General features: G+C 41.0%; 1 protein-coding gene across 1 annotated transcript in view; it reads left to right on the top strand.

The window, feature by feature from the left end:
- kalrnb (kalirin RhoGEF kinase b) overlaps positions 1 to 15,036 on the top strand; it is a gene marked incomplete at its 5' end in the record, with an annotated part of 49,779 nt that extends 34,743 nt beyond the window's left edge. The window contains 16 exons of the mRNA XM_080023835.1: positions 48 to 89; positions 4,772 to 4,875; positions 5,751 to 5,876; positions 6,010 to 6,123; positions 6,768 to 6,838; positions 7,089 to 7,155; positions 8,479 to 8,582; positions 8,914 to 8,983; positions 9,060 to 9,146; positions 9,597 to 9,689; positions 9,783 to 9,833; positions 11,502 to 11,579; positions 11,802 to 11,987; positions 14,042 to 14,213; positions 14,461 to 14,564; positions 14,791 to 15,036. Of these exons, the coding sequence (XP_079879961.1) occupies positions 48 to 89; positions 4,772 to 4,875; positions 5,751 to 5,876; positions 6,010 to 6,123; positions 6,768 to 6,838; positions 7,089 to 7,155; positions 8,479 to 8,582; positions 8,914 to 8,983; positions 9,060 to 9,146; positions 9,597 to 9,689; positions 9,783 to 9,833; positions 11,502 to 11,579; positions 11,802 to 11,987; positions 14,042 to 14,213; positions 14,461 to 14,564; positions 14,791 to 14,976 (1,655 nt within the window). The 3' untranslated portion in view covers positions 14,977 to 15,036. The remainder of the gene's footprint in view (positions 1 to 47; positions 90 to 4,771; positions 4,876 to 5,750; positions 5,877 to 6,009; positions 6,124 to 6,767; positions 6,839 to 7,088; positions 7,156 to 8,478; positions 8,583 to 8,913; positions 8,984 to 9,059; positions 9,147 to 9,596; positions 9,690 to 9,782; positions 9,834 to 11,501; positions 11,580 to 11,801; positions 11,988 to 14,041; positions 14,214 to 14,460; positions 14,565 to 14,790) is intronic.
- Between the last annotated feature and the right edge of the window lie 2,952 nt (positions 15,037 to 17,988).

Below are 17,988 nucleotides of genomic sequence, written 5' to 3'. Positions count from 1 at the left end.
TATTTCGCGGGTTAACCTCAAATCTGTTAATCTCTGGGACTCTGCAGATTATCAACCTGGCGCCTTAGTGATCAACGAGGGTACTGCAGGTGGGCCACCAAATCAGTGGCAAAACATCAAGATTTTAGTTAATATATAAATATAATTTCACCTCAATAAATAATTGTAAAAACATTATAATTTCAGGATATTTTTTGGTAATTTGGTTGTTCTTTAAAACTGCATCATCGCCATTACATTACATACCATTTTGTTATTTAGCAGACGCTTTTGTCCGATTTACAATAAAACAATAGATCGACAGAGTTTAATAAAATAAATTGTGACCACGCTCCTCTGTTGCTTGTGGTCAAATTTGGGCTGTAACCAATATATTCAAGCGTGTCTTGACCCCGAAGATTATGGGAAGTGCTGAAATAAATATTATTAGATGCAAGTAGGAAGTAGCTTGAGCCTCACGTCCATGAGTCACAGTTTCAGCAGGGCCGACAGACAGGCAACCTGCTCCACTAGCTTTCCTCAAAACCACATCGTCATTATCCCTTTCATCTGCAACACAACATGTTGACAAACAGGTGTTGCAAGTCAAACATGAAAGCCATTCATTCCTAATGGCTTAAGTGTCTTGCTGCATCCAAACTGGGCTACTAGCATACTATTTAGTACCCCAAATTATACTGTTTTCACACCAAAGTTAGTGGGTTGAGTCAACCAGCTAATAATAGGCGATTGACACCCTTCCAATTGCCAGGAGAAATGCATTTTTTTTTCCCATTGTGAACATATTGGAAAAGGGGCGTGTCATGGTTCCAGAGTGATTAGGAATAAAACATTAGAAGAGACAGCAACTTAAGCAAACAACGACATAAAACTGTAAAACTTGAAAAAAGTATTTGGTGCCGTTCAAAATTATCGGATCATTCTTGAACGACCCAACACTACAGTAGAAGCAGCATACAGTCCTTTGACGGTGGGGAGCGGGTACCGATGGGGAGCGTGGGGATTCTGCTCTGCTCCCCACGGAGCGATCCCCACACTCAAAACATTTCACGGCCCCCCATGCGGAAAAAGGTCAATGACTTCCGATTTTGGATTCTAAATTGGACATGAAATGGTGGAATGATACACGGATATTACTGTCTATTTCTGCGCCTGTTCACATCAGAGCCGATTAAAACCTGGATCATTTGACCCGGGGCTGGGACCCCAGTTTTTCTTTTCCCACTGGTGACAAATGCTGGATGTTCGCTGGTGTTACTTGGTTTTTGGTGCAATGGGAAAGGGGTATTAGTTTTAAGTATGTCCAAAACCATAGTATGCATCACATACAGTAGTATGTGGAAAGTTCCAGGATGAGCCACCACTGCTGACAATTTCACCAATATCCTCCCTTTTCTCAGAACAGGTCATGTGGCCCCATGACCTGCTGGTCATTTGACTCTCACACTGCAGCAGTCACAGTGTTTCATCATCAATCCACAGCATGACAGAAAACATTTTAAATACTGATAACCACAAAAATAAACAAATATTTCTTCTTCTTTTATTTCTTCTTCTTCTTCTTCTTCTTCTTCTTCTTATAAGTATTATTATTATAATCTTTATTATTATTATCAATATTAATTGAATAAAGAGCTATTATGGAATTATTTGATTTATATTTTGGAATGTAGCATATTGTAATTAGGATAATAATTAATTCTAATTAATACAATTTTTTATTTAGCCTCAGCTGAATAAAGATACTGTTTGTTACGCTCTGGTTGTGTCTGTCTGTCTGTTTGTCATTTTGACCACTGTTTCTCTTTACAATTTCACTTCCTGGCCAACAGACTGAACTTTAAACATCCTCAACCTTGTGTGTGTGTGTGTGTGTGTGTGTGTGTGTGTGCTCTGCTGTTAATGTGTGTTTAATATTTGATGGTTTCGCTTTTCTGCTCTGAACAATATTCACTGACATGGAACCGTGTGTGTGTAAATGTGTGTGTTGTGAGACTTGTTTGGTATCATCAGCCCTAAAACAACCATGTACGTGCATGCAGAGACGCACACACACACACACAAACACACACATGCACACGCACATGCCCTAAGCATGCACAGTTAAACATTTACCTGGAGGAGTCTTATAGTCTCAACAGGAATCTCAATTTTAACATCCTGACTGTGTGTGTGTGTGTGTGTGCGTGCGTGCGTGCGTGTGTGTGTGTGTGTGTGTGTGTGTGTGTGTGTGTGTGTGTGTAGATACCTGCTGTGACTGCGAGGAAACAATAGGTAGCGCGTGCTCCCTAAGCCACGCCCCTTCCTTTCTAAGCCCATCCCATCTCCAGAGCTCTGCCCCATTCTTCTGCTTTTCTGTTCAGATTGAAATCTCTCTCTTCTCTCTCTCTCCTTCCCCCTCTCATTCTCTTTTTTTCCCCCTCTCTGTCAATCTCTGTTGTGCGTGTGCTGTGTGTGTGTGTGTGTGTGTGTGTGTGTGTGTGTGTGTGTGTGTGTGTGTGTGTGTGTGTGTGTGTGTGTGTGTGTGTGTGTTAGTGTGTGTGTGTGTGTGCGTGTGTGTGTGTGTTGGGCGGATGTGACGGAGAATGTGGAGGAGAAGAAGTGCATGCTGGGATTGTTCTGTCATTTGGGGATGGATGCAGGGTGAGAGAGACGGCGAGGGAGGTGGGTGTCTGTCTGAACATGTCTGTCTGTCTGTCTGTCTGTCTGTCTGTCTTTTTAGACTTTAAATTGAGTTTTTGTAGTTAATCTGATGTCTCTGTCTGTGTGTGTGTGTGTGTGTGTGTGTGTGTGTGTGTGTGTGTGTGTGTGTGTGTGTGTGTTTTCTAGAATCATCTGTATCCGGATCAGAATGTTCTTCTGCGGTTCTTCAGTCCGGACCTTCAGGTAAAACCCTTGAGTACCTTGGGGAGATGGAGGGCAAGGAAGGGGGAGATGGAAGGAGAGCAAGGGTGGTGATAGACTTATTTCCATATTCCCATTTCACGTTAAGACAAACACATTCGCTGTGTATTAAGATAACACACCTGTTGCAGTTCAGTTCAGTCCATTAGTGGGTGGTGTTGAACTACATTGAAATGCAGTCAGCTATGTGGTCGCAGCTCGGTGGTTCCACTTTGTTAACCTGTTTGGTTTATAACTGATTCAGGAATTGTTCTGCTCTGAGTTTGCTCACTGCATGTTAGTGAGGTTAATCTGGTCCCAACTCCTCCTTCCCCCAAAACACTGTCTGATAAAACTGTAGAGAATGTTACTGCCGGTGGATTTATCTGGAAGAAAGCTGCACCGAGATGCTGCTGCTGACTGGGAGGAGAATCCTTTTTAGTCAGAAGGACATAGTTGGTGAAGGTTAAAAACATCCTCCTCTAGAGTCATCTGTCAAGGACTACTTCAAATAGATTCGCTGGGATGTTTGTGTTTACTCAGACACAGCTTGTCAATGCAACTGAGAAGGTCACTTCAAGCAGCGATGGTAAGATGTTCTGCTCTGGTGAGATCAAGGAAATGATGGAAATGATACTGTAATCAGTGTGGACACTGCACCAGTTACATGGTAAGGTGACGGAGTTGACCTCCTAGTAATGTGATGGAGCTGACCTCCTAGTGATGTGATGGAGCTGACCTCCTAGTAATGTGATGGAGCTGACCTCCTAGTAATGTGATGGAGCTGACCTCCTAGTAATGTGATGGAGCTGACCTCCAAGTAATGTGGTGGAGCTGACCTCCTAGTAATGTGATGGAGCTGACCTCCTAGTAATGTGATGGAGCTGACCTCCTAGTAATGTGATGGAGCTGACCTCCTAGTAATGTGATGGAGCTGACCTCCAAGTAATGTGGTGGAGCTGACCTCCTAGTAATGTGATGGAGCTGACCTCCTAGTAATGTGATGGAGCTGACCTCCTAGTGATGTGATGGAGCTGACCTCCTAGTAATGTGATGGAGCTGACCTCCTAGTAATGTGATGGAGCTGACCTCCTAGTAATGTGATGGAGCTGACCTCCAAGTAATGTGGTGGAGCTGACCTCCTAGTAATGTGATGGAGCTGACCTCCAAGTAATGTGGTGGAGCTGACCTCCTAGTAATGTGGTGGAGCTGACCTCCAAGTAATGTGGTGGAGCTGACCTCCTAGTAATGTGGTGGAGCTGACCTCCTGGTAATGTCATGGAGCTAACCTCTGCTAGTAATGTGATGGAGCTGACCTCCAAGTAATGTGGTGGAGCTGACCTCCTAGTAATGTGATGGAGCTGACCTCCTAGTAATGTGATGGAGCTGACCTCCTAGTGATGTGATGGAGCTGACCTCCTAGTAATGTGATGGAGCTGACCTCCTAGTAATGTGATGGAGCTGACCTCCTAGTGATGTGATGGAGCTGACCTCCTAGTAATGTGATGGAGCTGACCTCCTAGTAATGTGATGGAGCTGACCTCCAAGTAATGTGGTGGAGCTGACCTCCTAGTAATGTGGTGGAGCTGACCTCCAAGTAATGTGGTGGAGCTGACCTCCTAGTAATGTGGTGGAGCTGACCTCCTGGTAATGTCATGGAGCTAACCTCTGCTAGTAATGTGATGGAGGCGACCCCTAGAATTGTGATGGAACTGACTTATAGAATTGTGATGTAGTTGATTTCTCCTAGTATTGTGGTGGAGCTGACTTCTAGTAATGTGATTTGGCTGACCTCTCTTAGGAATGTGATGGAACTGACTTGTAGTATTGTGATGGAGCTGACCTCCTAGTCATGTGATGGCGCTGACCGCCTGCTCTCCACTCCCAGGTGCCACCTCCCCGACTGCAGGCTGTGCGGTGGTGCCACCAGGAGGCGCTGTTGGCTCCCCCGGGCCCAAACGGAGCGGATCTGGAACCGGAAATACTCTTAAGGTATTAGCCTGTTCAATTATTGTTAACAATAACAGTAATAATTATTTAATTATTATCGTTGTTCAGAACTACTTTCAGTTATACAGTAGTGTTTACAGTATTATCAGTATTATTTTCTCAGTTGTCTGTCTCCTAACTAGTCAGTCTACTAACCAGTGATAATCTACTATCCAGTTGTCTGTCTACTAACCAGTCATAATCTACTAACCAGTTATAATCTCCTTACCAATTATCTGTCAACTAACCAGTTATCTGTCTACTACCAGTTATCTGTCTACTAACCAGTTATCATTTCTTAACCAGTTATCTGTCTACTAACCAGTGTTTCGTCTACTTAATAACAATCAAATAACCAGTTATCTCTCCCCTTAATGGTTGCCCACTCACCATTTATAGTCTATTTACCAGTTATAGGTCGATTAACCAGTTATGTCTACTAACAAATTCTAAACTATTGTCCAGTTGTCTGTCACTGACCAGTTATCAGTCCACTAATCATTATCTATCTGCAAACAACTATCCAATTTTCTTTCTATCAGTTAACCAGTTCTGAACTTACCATCATTCTTAGAACCGGTATCACTATCCAGTTATCTTTCTAGTTTACAGTTATAGTCTATTAACTGGTTTTACCTTTACTAAATACTTAACAGTCTAATAACCATCAGTCTACTTATTAGTTGTAGTTTCCTAACATTTTTAATTTATCATTCTTAACGAGTTATCATTCAATCCGTTGACCTGCTATCGACTAACCAGCTATAGTGTATTAACCCGCCATATGCTACTAAGAAGTTATCTGTCTCCTAACTATTCATCAGTCTACTAACCAGTTATAATATACTAAAAAGTTATAAAATAATCTTCTCGCCTAGCGCTGGCTGACCAGTCCAGTTCGGAGGCGGAGTCAGGGCAAAGCTGACGGACAGAAGAAAGCACCAATCAGAAGCAGGAGGCAGAAGACAGAGCAGGCCACGCCCCTAACAGCCAACACAAACATGGTACACACCCACACATAAATTACCTTCATGGTATATTACACATATATATATATATATTACATATATATATTACACATTATACATTATAATAAACAATATATTATTAGTAACTTTAATAAAGTGTGTCTCTCAGAAGGGAAGGCGTGATGACTCGGTACAGAGCGGAGGAGAAGAGGAACAGGAGGAGGAGCCTCACACCCCCCTGCCCCCCCCCATGGAGATCATCAAGGACCCCAACAGCCCCCAGGTATCTGCCTGTCTGTCTGCCCGTCTGGCTGTTCTGTCTGTCCTTTCGTCTGTCTGTGTCTACATGTCTGTCCATTTGTCTGACTGTGTCTACCTTTCTGTCTGTCTGTCTACCTGTCTGTCTAAATTGTATTAGTGTGAAATCTAAAGCGTGTATATTTTAGTATAATATATTTATATGGTATTAATATAGTATTTTAGTATAATATTAAGTGTGTCTAAAGCATTAGTGTGTTAATATGTCATATAAAGTGTGTGTCTAAGTATATAATTAAATGTGTGTTTTACAGTAGTGTGTAATTGAAAGAGTGTATGTTTTAGTGTATAGTTTAAAATGCGTGTCTGTGTGTCATTTCAAATGTGTATGTTAGTGTGTGTAATATAAAGTGTGTGTTAATGTGTAGTTCAAAGTGTGTGTTTGTGTATAATTGAAAGTGTGTGTGTTAGTGTTTGATTTAAAAATATCTGTGTTATTGTGATATTTTAAAATGTGTGTTAGTTTGTAGTGTGTATTTTTTGTTATTTAAAGTGAGTGTTTGTTACTGTGTAATGTAAAGTGTGTGTCTTAGTGTGTCGTGTAAAATGTGTGTGTATAATTTCAAGTGTGTCCTAGTGTATAATTTGGAGTGTGTGTCTGTGTTTCAGGTGTTGGACTCTGATCAGGGTTCAAACGACTCTGACAGCGAACAGAGAAACAAAGCTATGAGAGGGCGCATGTAAGACATACACAAAATACACATACTGTATACACACACAAAATACACACCTACACACACAGAATACATATACACACACAGACATACACAAAAACATCACACACACACACATTCTGTATATACGCAAACACAGTATGAATGAGTGTGAGTGTTTGTCTTTAATGTGTATGTTAACGTGGGTGTGTGTTTTTCTGTGTGTGTGTGTGTGTGTATGTGTGTGTGTGCTTGTGTGTGCTTTTGTGTGTTTTAGGTTTGTAGTTAATGAAATGGTCCAATCAGAGAAGGATTACGTGAAGGATCTGGGTGTGATTGTGGAGGTGAGTGACAGCTCTGACGTCCAATCAGAATGCACTCCACACACTTTAGAACTAACTTCATCAGTCTAATAACCAGTTACAGTCTACTAACCAGTTGCCTATTAACCAATTATGTCTAGTAGCTAGTTATAGTCCACTAAACATGTATAATCTACTAACCAGGTATTATATACTAACCTGTCATGTCTACTAACCATTTATGATCTACTAACCAGTTATGTCTTCTAACCAGATATGTCTACTAACCAGGTATAATCTACTAACAAGTTATAATCTATAAACAAGTTATTATCTACTAACCGGTCATGTCTACTAACCAGTTATCTCTACTAACCAGTTACAGTCTACTAACAAGTTATAATCTACTAACCAGTTATACCCGAGTAACCAGTTATGTCTATTTATCAGTTTTACCTTAGTAACCAGTTATGTCTACTAACTAATTATAATCTAGTAACTGTTTATGATCTATTAACCAGTTATGGTATACTAACCAGTTTCAGTCTACAAACTAGTTACCAGTCTACTGACCACTTTGATTCAAATTCTAATTTATAATCTACTATACAGTTATCTGTGTGCTACCGATTTATAGTTTACGAACAAGTTACCAGTCTACTAACCAGTTTCCAGTGTCTGTTTGCTCACCAGTATATGTTTAAGCTGTTACAGTCCACTAATCATTTATCAGTATACTAACTATGTTTCAGTCTACTAACTAGTTAACAGTCTACTAACTAGATAGTTATCTATCTACTTACCAATTAATTGGTAAGTCGATATTGTTTGTGAATAGTTGGTGGATCTGGTAACTACTAAACAGTTACATACAAACCAGGTATAAGTTATCTTCTAACCAGTTTTAATTTAGTATCAGTTACCTGTCTACTAATTTGAAAGAGAATACGTGTAATAACCAGTTATCAGTCTACAGACTCGTTATCAGTCTACTAACCAGTTATAGTGCACTACTTACCACTTATATTTCTACTAACTAGTTAGCAGTCGAATAACCAGTTATCTGTCCACTATCTAGGTATCTACTTACCAGTTATATGTCTACTAAACAATTATGTACTAACCGGTTATTGTTATCAGTTTACTAACCAGTCATCAGTCTACTAACTACTAGTAGTCTTTGTCTACTAGTAATCACTGTACTAACCAGTTATTCAGCTGAATGCTGTAGATTACTACCTAGCACAGTGTAAAACCAGCTTAACGGAGTATTGCCCAACTGGCCAAAGCAGTTAAACCATTTAAACTCTCTGTCCTTTCTCTCTCTCACTCTCTCCCGTGTGTCTCTCTGTGTCTCTTGTCCAGGGATTCATGTCCAGGCTGGAGGTCAGAGGGATTCCAGACAGCATGAGAGGAAAAGACAAAATAGTCTTTGGGAACATCCACCAGATCTACGACTGGCACAGAGAGTCAGTGCGCACCCCCCCACAGACACACACACGCACATACACACAAACACAAACACACACACACGCACACACACACACACACACACACACACACACACACACACACACACACGTATGTGACAAATTATCTCTTGAACTTGAACTTGAACACAGGAAAACACAAACGAACACACTTACTCACTGCTCCACCCGGTGGTCATCACTGGTGCTTCACTCTGATGTTAAATAATGTCTACTTGATGGGTGCTGTACATTGGCCCTTTCAAAATAAAAGCACAAACATCAAACCTCTAAACTTTGACTAATTCTTGTATAATGTGTTGTTGTGTAGTTTCTTTCAGGTAGAGTTGGAGCGTTGCGTTCAAGACCATGATCTGCTGGCAGAACTCTTTATCAAACATGTGAGTTTCTGTCTGTCTGCCTACCTGTCTGTCTCTCTGCCTGTGTTTCTCTCTGACCAGACTGTCTCTCTTCCAGGAGCGGCGTCTCCACATGTACGTGGTTTACTGTCAGAACAAGCCTCGCTCAGAGTTCATAGTCATCGAGTATGAGAGCTTCTTTGAGGTACGAGGTCACTTCCTGTTGAGCAAGAAGTGAGTTAGTGTTTAGCCCTTCTGAGCTACAACAAACTAACATTTTTATAAAGGTTTTTGAAGCCATTTGATGAGTTGGATTAATTGGCATTGATTTGAATGGATGTACTGCCACCCAATGCTACTGAGGCGGCTAAGCCTTTAGCTTTTTCCAATGGTAACATTTAACTTGGTTTTATATTGTATATTCTAACTTTAAAATGTAATATAATATATTATTATAAAAATCAATAAAGCTGTAATTCAATCAGGAATAGTGCTTTTGAGGAGCTCTATCCACTTATCCCATGGCTGCTAACCCATTAACTGTTGCATTTCTTGGCATAGTGCATTCAAAGAAAAAAATACTAAACAATAATACGTTTTGAGGAAGACTGCGTTTCTATGGCAACTCCTTTAACATGCGATGATCTGTCTATAGGAGATCCAACACGAGATCAGCTGCAGAATGTCCATCAGCGACTATCTGATTAAACCCATACAGAGAATCACCAAATACCAGTTACTACTCAAGGTGGGTGGATGTGTGTTCTCCCTAGATGTTCATGGTACTAGATGTACGTACTTGGTGTGTGTGTAATAACTTGGCATGTGTATGTTGTTACAGGATTTCCTGAAATACACCTCTAAAGCTGGTCTGGACTGTGAGGACATCGAGGTAAAAATAATCCGCTTCACTGGAACTGTCTATCAATGTTATCATTATATCAGTATTCATTATTCTACATCAGAATTACCAGTAGTTATATACAGTAGTTATATATATTTTTCCTGCATAGTAAAAGTTATATACGGGTAAAACGTATCCCCCGCCCTGATCTGGTGGATGGGCTTCTTTAATATATATATTATATGAAGTGCACATGCAATGCCAATAGAGGTTGCTGTAGTTTCCCTACATTTGCATTCTACGTTGGTTCTTGAAAACAATTATTACAACAACTATTCAATCGATAGATTTTACGATAGATTTTTAAGTAAAATGTATGCCGTTAATTATTAATTAGGGGTCCAGCTCGTAGGGCATTGTTATATATGTGCAGGTTGTGGCTCTGGGGGGCTTTTGCATGGGGCACGGTGCGCCTTAGACTCCATTGGTGTGTATTAGTTGCTTTACGCAGGAGCTGCGCTGGGTCGAGAAAAGAGACAGCAGGAACTGATGCTGCGTTTCATGGGAACTCGGAAAATTGTATCTTATGTTGGTATGAAGTGATGCTGTGTTTCGCGACAACTCGGAAAACTGTAATTTGTCAGAGAGTCATTACTGCGTCACTGTGTCATCACCGTGACACGGCACCAAATGGTCACGTGAAAACACTGCAGAGTACTGATTGTTACAGACAATCGGCACTTCGTCATTGCGTTTCTGCATCATTGCGTCACTGCGTCATCATTGCACGACACGGCACAATACAAGCAGTTTACTAACTGTCCGAGCAGAGAGGATTGGTTGGTTGCTCCATGCAGGATCTGTGCCGGGTTGAGACGGGAGACAGCAGGAACTGATGCTGCGTTCCATTGGAACTTGGAAAATTTTAATTTATGTCGGTAGGAAGTGATGTTGCATTTCATGGGAACTCAGAAAACTGTAATTCGTGACTAATGCGACTCACCTGGACCCCGCGCATTGCCGCCTGTAGATATATTTTATTATTATTATAATTATTATTATTAATAATTATTCTACATTGTTATCATGAGTAGTTACACAATTATCTGTATTAACCACATAGTTATTCATCGTAACTATTCAATCCATAGATGTTAGTCTATAAGTAAAACATATTAACAGCTATATTTCAGTAAAACGTATCTTGTAACCCTGATTGATCATTTCTGGTGGAGGGGCTTCCCTGATAACTTCCTTGATATATATACACTGTGCATATATTTTCAATATATTGCAAATACTGCATATATATTGCATTCCGTGCAGTGCCAGTAGAGGGTGCTGTTGTTTCTATACATTTGCATTCTACATTGGTTCTTGGAAACAAGGTCCTGCATCATTTCTAACCTTGATTATAATCTTTATCTATTCTAATGTCGAAAAGTCGTTTTCGAACAATATAGATTTGTTTACAAATAAACAATAAGTGGTCATCTAAACAGGGTCATGGTATGAAGTTAGTTTGTGTGTACTGTAGTTAGTGAATAGAACACAATCCAAAGTTTGAGCTGCAAATGTCGACAACATCGCACATAAATTATTGACAATTACTCTCCCATTAGAACGCTTTACATAACTCATAAAGCTGCATTATTTAACAGCTTTGGTTTGTGTGTGTGTGTGTGTCTGTGTGTGTGTGTGTCTGTGTGTCTCCAGAAAGCAGTACAGTTAATGTCGCTGGTTCCAAAACGTTGCAATGACATGATGAACCTCGGGAGACTACAGGGATATGAGGTAAGACCTGTGTGTGTGTGTGTGTGTGTGTGTGTGTGTGTGTGTGTGTGTGTGTGTGTGTGTGTGTGTGTGTGTGTGTGTGTGTGTGTGTGTGTGTGTGTGTGTTTGGCAGGGAAGACGACGATACAAGCAAGCAAATGAGCTTTGTGTGTTGAATGTAAGTTCAGAAAAAAAACGAAATAACACGCATTTTGTGTGTGTGTGTGTGTGTGCGTGTGTCAGGGAAAGCTAACGTCGCAGGGGAAGCTGTTGGAGCAACAAACCTTCTGGGTTCTGGAACAAGATGGAGGAGTGTTGTCTCGCAGCAAAGAGAGGAGAGTGTTCCTCTTCGAGCAGATCGTCATCTTTAGCGAACTTCTCAACAAAGGATCCTCCACACCTGGATACCTGTTCAAAAACTGCATCAAGGTGCGACTTGACGCTTCATAAAACTAAAACTACCCTAAAGCTACGACTAGCGATTTAAAATGAGCATAATGAACCTATGATGAGTAGTTTGAAACAAGCATAAAGCTACAAATAGCGGTTTAAAAAGAGCTTCTTGACTGGTTATTAGGGGTCCATTATTTGGGGCAAGAACCCTGTTGTTTTTGTTAATGAAAAACTGACATCAGTGATGTAAAGATGTCATGGTCCGACCCACTCACTGACAAGATATTATTATTATATTATTATTATTATGGGCAGTTCCAACATGCCGTCGTCTAAGTTTGAGCCAGATCGGTCCATTATTGTGGAATAACTTAGAAAAAAAAACGTGTTTTTTATTATCGCCGCAATGTACGCAAATGGCAGGTCACACGATAGCACAGGCACAGGTCACGTGATAGCACTGCACTTTAGTGATTGGTCAACAATCAGGACTTCACCAAGTTGGCGGCACGTGCAGATGTAACTGACGTCAGAACTTCATGGATGGAATGGATCTAACGAACCCACAGATAAATTGAATAGGATGTGTATTCTGGGCAGTTCCAACATGGCGTCGTCCAAGTTTGATCCGCACAAACTACAAGTTTGATCCAGATGGGTTCAAATCGATCCCCATAAGGAGCAGATATTAGTAAAGAACCGAACAACTTTTACCCGAAATATTCAGTTGGTCTTGGTTAACTGACACGTCACACATGTCGTTTGAAAATTAATGAGATGAGATTTACAGTAAGATGCCTTATGACTTCATCATATTATTTACTATAAATGTACGGATTCAGATTGAGAATGTCCAGTTGAACTCTTGTCTATTGGGCGCCATGGATTTGGTCACTCTTTAGCCTTTAGAAGTTACCAAACTATCAATTTAAGTGTATACTTATATACCTTCTTACCTGGTAGATGTCAGTTGATCTGTTAGATTGATATTAAATCCGGGGTCCACATTACTTTGCCCGATTAATGTAAAAAATAATAGAAAATAATCCTTGAAATGTCCGACTCAGCGATGCGTTCAAACTCCAGCGTGGCTTCGGAAAAATAGAAGCCGTGCAATGGTATTCAAACACAGAAATATCGTATTTCATGGAAATGGAACTTACTGAAAATGTAATACAACTAAAAAACTGAGCTCATCTTGACAAAGAAATTGCGTAAATTCCACTGCTTTCGTAAATCGACCTGAGTACGTCGTCATTGACGTATACGACACTCAACATCACAGAAAATTTTGAAATTACTTCAATGCAGCAAGGTAAGTGATAACAATTACAACAGATAGTTTCACATAAAAAAATAAAATACTTTTTTTGGTAATAAATGTATAAACGTATATACATTGTCCTATAACTACACTTAACAAACTGTAATTAAAAGGGAAGAAAGTGTTTGTGATCTTGAGTTATTATTCTATAATAATTCTAATTGCTAATTTTAAAGTAACATAAATGTTATCTGCATTACAATATAGACGACAAATAATCTATTACACTGAATTTTAGAATTGTACATTACAAACATAAAAAGTACAATAAAGTAGTATTTAAAAATAACTTTTAATGTAAATGTAAAATAAATTAAATGTATTCATTGTTATTGTTATAAAAAAGTAATTACAAACATTATTTTTTTTATTCTTACAGATGCCCAAAAATAGCCCAAATTCGAAGACAACAAAACATACTTACCTAAAATGAATACGCTGGACTCTCACCATATTTTATTATTATTATTATTATTGTATTATTTTACCCAATTGAAAAGTACCCACTATATATATTATTTCCTGAAAAGGAAAGCTTGTGAACTAGTGCTGTTGGAAATATAAGCAGCTTTTACACATGTATATTATTTCACGGCTGAATTTGGGGATGTTTGGACCTGAACCACTGCATTATCATGTCATTATATGTTTATCCTACGCGTTCAAGATGCAATGATAAATTTAGTTATATAGACAGTGTGTGTGTGTGTGTGTGTGTGTGTGTGTGTGTGTGTGTGTGTGTGTGTGTGTGTGTGTGTGTGTGCAGGTGAGCTCTCTCTCCATGCAGGACAGTGTGGAGGGCGATCAATGTAAGTTCGTCTTGTGGTCCCGCGGCTCGGAGGAGCGCTACACCCTTCAGGCCTCGACCCCCTCCGTCAAACACACCTGGGTGGAACACATCCTCCACCTGCTGGACGCCCAAAGCAACTTCCTGTCAGGTGACCCCCCCTCCCCCCCCGTGACATTACACCACCCTCATGTGACATCAGATACTCCAGTTTACAGTATCATGTCATAGAGTATAGTATCTAGTGGATTTTTAGGTCACATGGTGCAAGGACACACATCTAAAAACTAGTGTGTGTGTGTGTGTGTGTGTGTGTGTGTGTGTGTGTGTGTGTGTGTGTGTGTGTGTGTGTGTGTGTGTGTGTGTGTGTGTGTGTGTGTGTGTGTGTGTGTGTGCAGCACTCCAGTCCCCTATTGAGTACCAGAAGAAGTGTGTGACGTCATGTCGACCTCTGTCCGGCCCCCCGACACCCAACGGACACCAAGAGATGGAGCATGACCAGGTTAAACACACACACACACACACACACACACAAAAACACGCACACACTTCTAATTTGCCCCTGGGAATTAATAACGTGTAACATACAGAGTGTGTATAACATCCAGTGTGTGTGTGTGTGTGTGTGTGTGTGTGTCTGTGTGTGTGTGTGTGTGTGTGTGTGTGTGTGTGTGTGTGTGTGTGTGTGTGTGTGTGTGTGTGTGTGTGTGTGTGTGTGTGTGTTGTAGGACCTGGCACGGGTGGTGCAGGACTACGTGGCAGTGCGGGAGGATGAGATCTCGGTGCAGCGCGGGGAGATGGTGCAGCTTCTGTCCTCCAACCAGCAGGGGCAGTGTCTGGTCTACAGAGCGGCAAACAGCGAGTCCCCCGCGGCCGAGGGCTGGGTGCCGCGCAGCGTGCTCACGACACACTGATACACACTCTGATATACACACTGTATTACACACTGATACACACATTCTGATATACACACTGATACACATACACACATTCTTGTACTGGTAACAAAGTGAGGACCTATGTTCCTTTTGCACTTCTAAACCAAAAAATAGTCAATTTGGAGACTGGTCCTCACAGGTATAGTAAAACAAACACTCTCACACGCACACTGATATACACTGATACACACTCTCATAGACACACTGATACACACACACTGATACACACTGAAACACAAACATACTCATATACACTAATACACAAACACTGACAAACACTGGTACACACACTGATACACACACACTGTATGTAGACACACTGATACACACACTCTTACTCATAAACACAGGCTGCACACGCACACACTGTACATAGACACACTGTACACACACATTCTACACACACTGATATACACTGCAAACACATATTGTACACACATACATTGTACACACACACTGTTACACACTGCAGACAAACACTGTTGAACACACACTCAGATATACACTATGGTGCAGAGGGCGGGGACTACACACACACGTGTATATATATACATATCTACAGACATATAGACAGATATATGTATACAGAAAACACGCACACAGAGACACACTTATTACACACACACACACACACACACACACACACACACACACACACACACACACACTGCTCTCTCATTGGACACCTGGTGCTCTCTTGGCTCCGCCTCTCTCTGGTTCCTTTAATCAGATGTCAGCGTGTGACTCTAGTTTACAGCCCCAAAACAAGACTGTTTTCATCCTTCCTATTGGTCGGTGGTAGGTCTCATGACATCGTCGGACTGACGGACACCCGCTGTGCCCCCCCCGATACACACCTACAACCCACCAATCACAGAGCTCTAGCTCCGCCCCCTTACTTCCTGTCAATACGATGTACATAAAGTCTGCAATGATGATGATGAAGATAATTATTAATAATAGATTCTGTTTTTCACCTAGATAGAAATCTGAGAGAAAATCTTGTCTTGTTAAAGTTTGTGTGTGTGTGTGTGTGTGTGTGTGTGTGTGTGTGTGTGTGTGTGTGTGTGTGTGTGTGTGTGTGTGTGTGTGTGTGTGTGTGTGTGAGAGAGAGTGGCATGTGCGTGAGTGTGTGTGTGTGGGCGTGCGTGTGTGTGGTGTTCAGGTGTAGTGTTGCTATGAAGAATCGTTGTTATTTGATTGGCACCTCGTGTGTCTGTTGGTGTCGACGTGGAGCTGAGCAGAGTCATAAACAGTTTGTCCTTGTCATGGTGATGATATGACCGAAAAATATATTAAATTGTTGCTGTCAGTTTGGAAAGCTATTGTTGGTTGTCAGGCCAACCAACCATCCGAACAGAACTGAACCACCTAGATCCATACGGCGCATCCACGGCAACCTGTGAGGAGGCCTATGGAGTCAAAATGGCCATCGGTAACGTGACTATGGGATTTTCCTTAGCAAGGTTACTTCCTGTCTCCTCAGCAAGGTTACTTCCTGTCTCCTCAGCAAGGTTACATTCTTACATTCTAGGGTGTATCGTGTGCTTCCTACTTTAATAGGGCAGTCCTAAGTGGCCGTTTTATTTAATTTAAACTTTATTTATCCAGAAAGGTGTCATTGAGACAAAACAAAATGAATGAAAGAAAACTGGACAAGCTCAGCTCATCTTTATTTGTCACTGCACACACTCCCAACACATGCATAGGTCCAGCTATGGCAGCCGACAAACACACCCACACACACACACATACACATACAATTAATGGAGGATGTGAAATGTGTTCTCTGTTTTATTCCCTATCAAGGCTTGTCCTTCCTCCAGGGAACAACTTCAGCATCCATAGCTGGTCAGACATTTCTTGTGCATATTTTAAATGGGGGTTCTTATGATGTTATATGGAGGAAACCTCATGTGAGCACAGGGAGAACATGCAAACCCCTCACAGAAAGGCGCCTAATTTGGAGATAACCCGCCGGAGCACGGTGCCAATAGCGCCCCAGACGGTGTTGAGATAGGGACTCTCGTTTGCAAGAGTCCTGATCAAGACAGCAGCATCACACAAACGTTTAGGTTTCAGAAAAACAAAAAAATACATAAAATACAAGTAACATGATAAACAGGTGAACGCACATAAAACAATAACAAGGTTAAAATGCGCATGCACAAGTGCCAGTAGAGTCCACCTTCAATAACTCAATGAGTTGTTTAAAGTCCCCAAGTGCAATCAGTGGAGGCAGTTACAGATTCCTTTTTAGGGAATTCCAGGCAGAAGGTGCAGAGTCGACAAAAGGCCTTTTACCAACTCTGGGGACCGACAATGACAACAAGTCTTAAAGACGTAGCTGATAGCTGTTGATTGTGGGAGATGTAAAAACAAAGATAAGAAGGCAGCAAAGCAAGGATGGACATAGAAATAAATGTAAGCCAATGAAGGGATCTACGCATGGCAAGAGCAGGCCAGTTTACTAAAGAATACAGAGTACAGTGATGTGAGATGAACCTCAGAGCACTGTGGTAAGCACTATCCAACACACATAAAGAATGAGCAGGGCAATTCATATAGAGCACAACACTGCAATCAAGCAGAGGCAAGAAGGTTGCATCCACTAGTCGTCTAGATTTAAAAGAGAAGCAAGATCTGTTTATTTCAACTCGCTGTTTCAATTAGTTTCAGCTTTTTGAAAAGCTGTTCAATATGAAAATAAATAGGTGGTCATCAATGATGACACCAAGGTATTAGTGCTTGTGAGAGAAGGGCTTGGGTTACCATACTGGCACAGCAGTATACAGTAGTGCCGTTTCCTAAATTCACTACCTCCCTAGGAAGTGTACTTTTTCCCTAGCGAGAAAGTATCTTTGTTGCCTAGCGAGGAAGCATCTTTGTTCCCTAACAAGGAAGTTTTCTTGTTCTTTAGTGAGGAAGTACCCATGTTCCTTAACAAGGATGTATCTATGTTCCCTAATGATAAAGTATCCTTGTTCT

This window comes from Zeus faber, assembly GCF_960531495.2.
Source record: "Zeus faber genome assembly, chromosome: 2".
Classification (NCBI taxonomy): domain Eukaryota; kingdom Metazoa; phylum Chordata; class Actinopteri; order Zeiformes; family Zeidae; genus Zeus; species Zeus faber.
The sequence above is the reverse complement of the archived record's forward strand: the minus strand, read 5'-3'. Positions and strand labels throughout refer to the sequence as shown.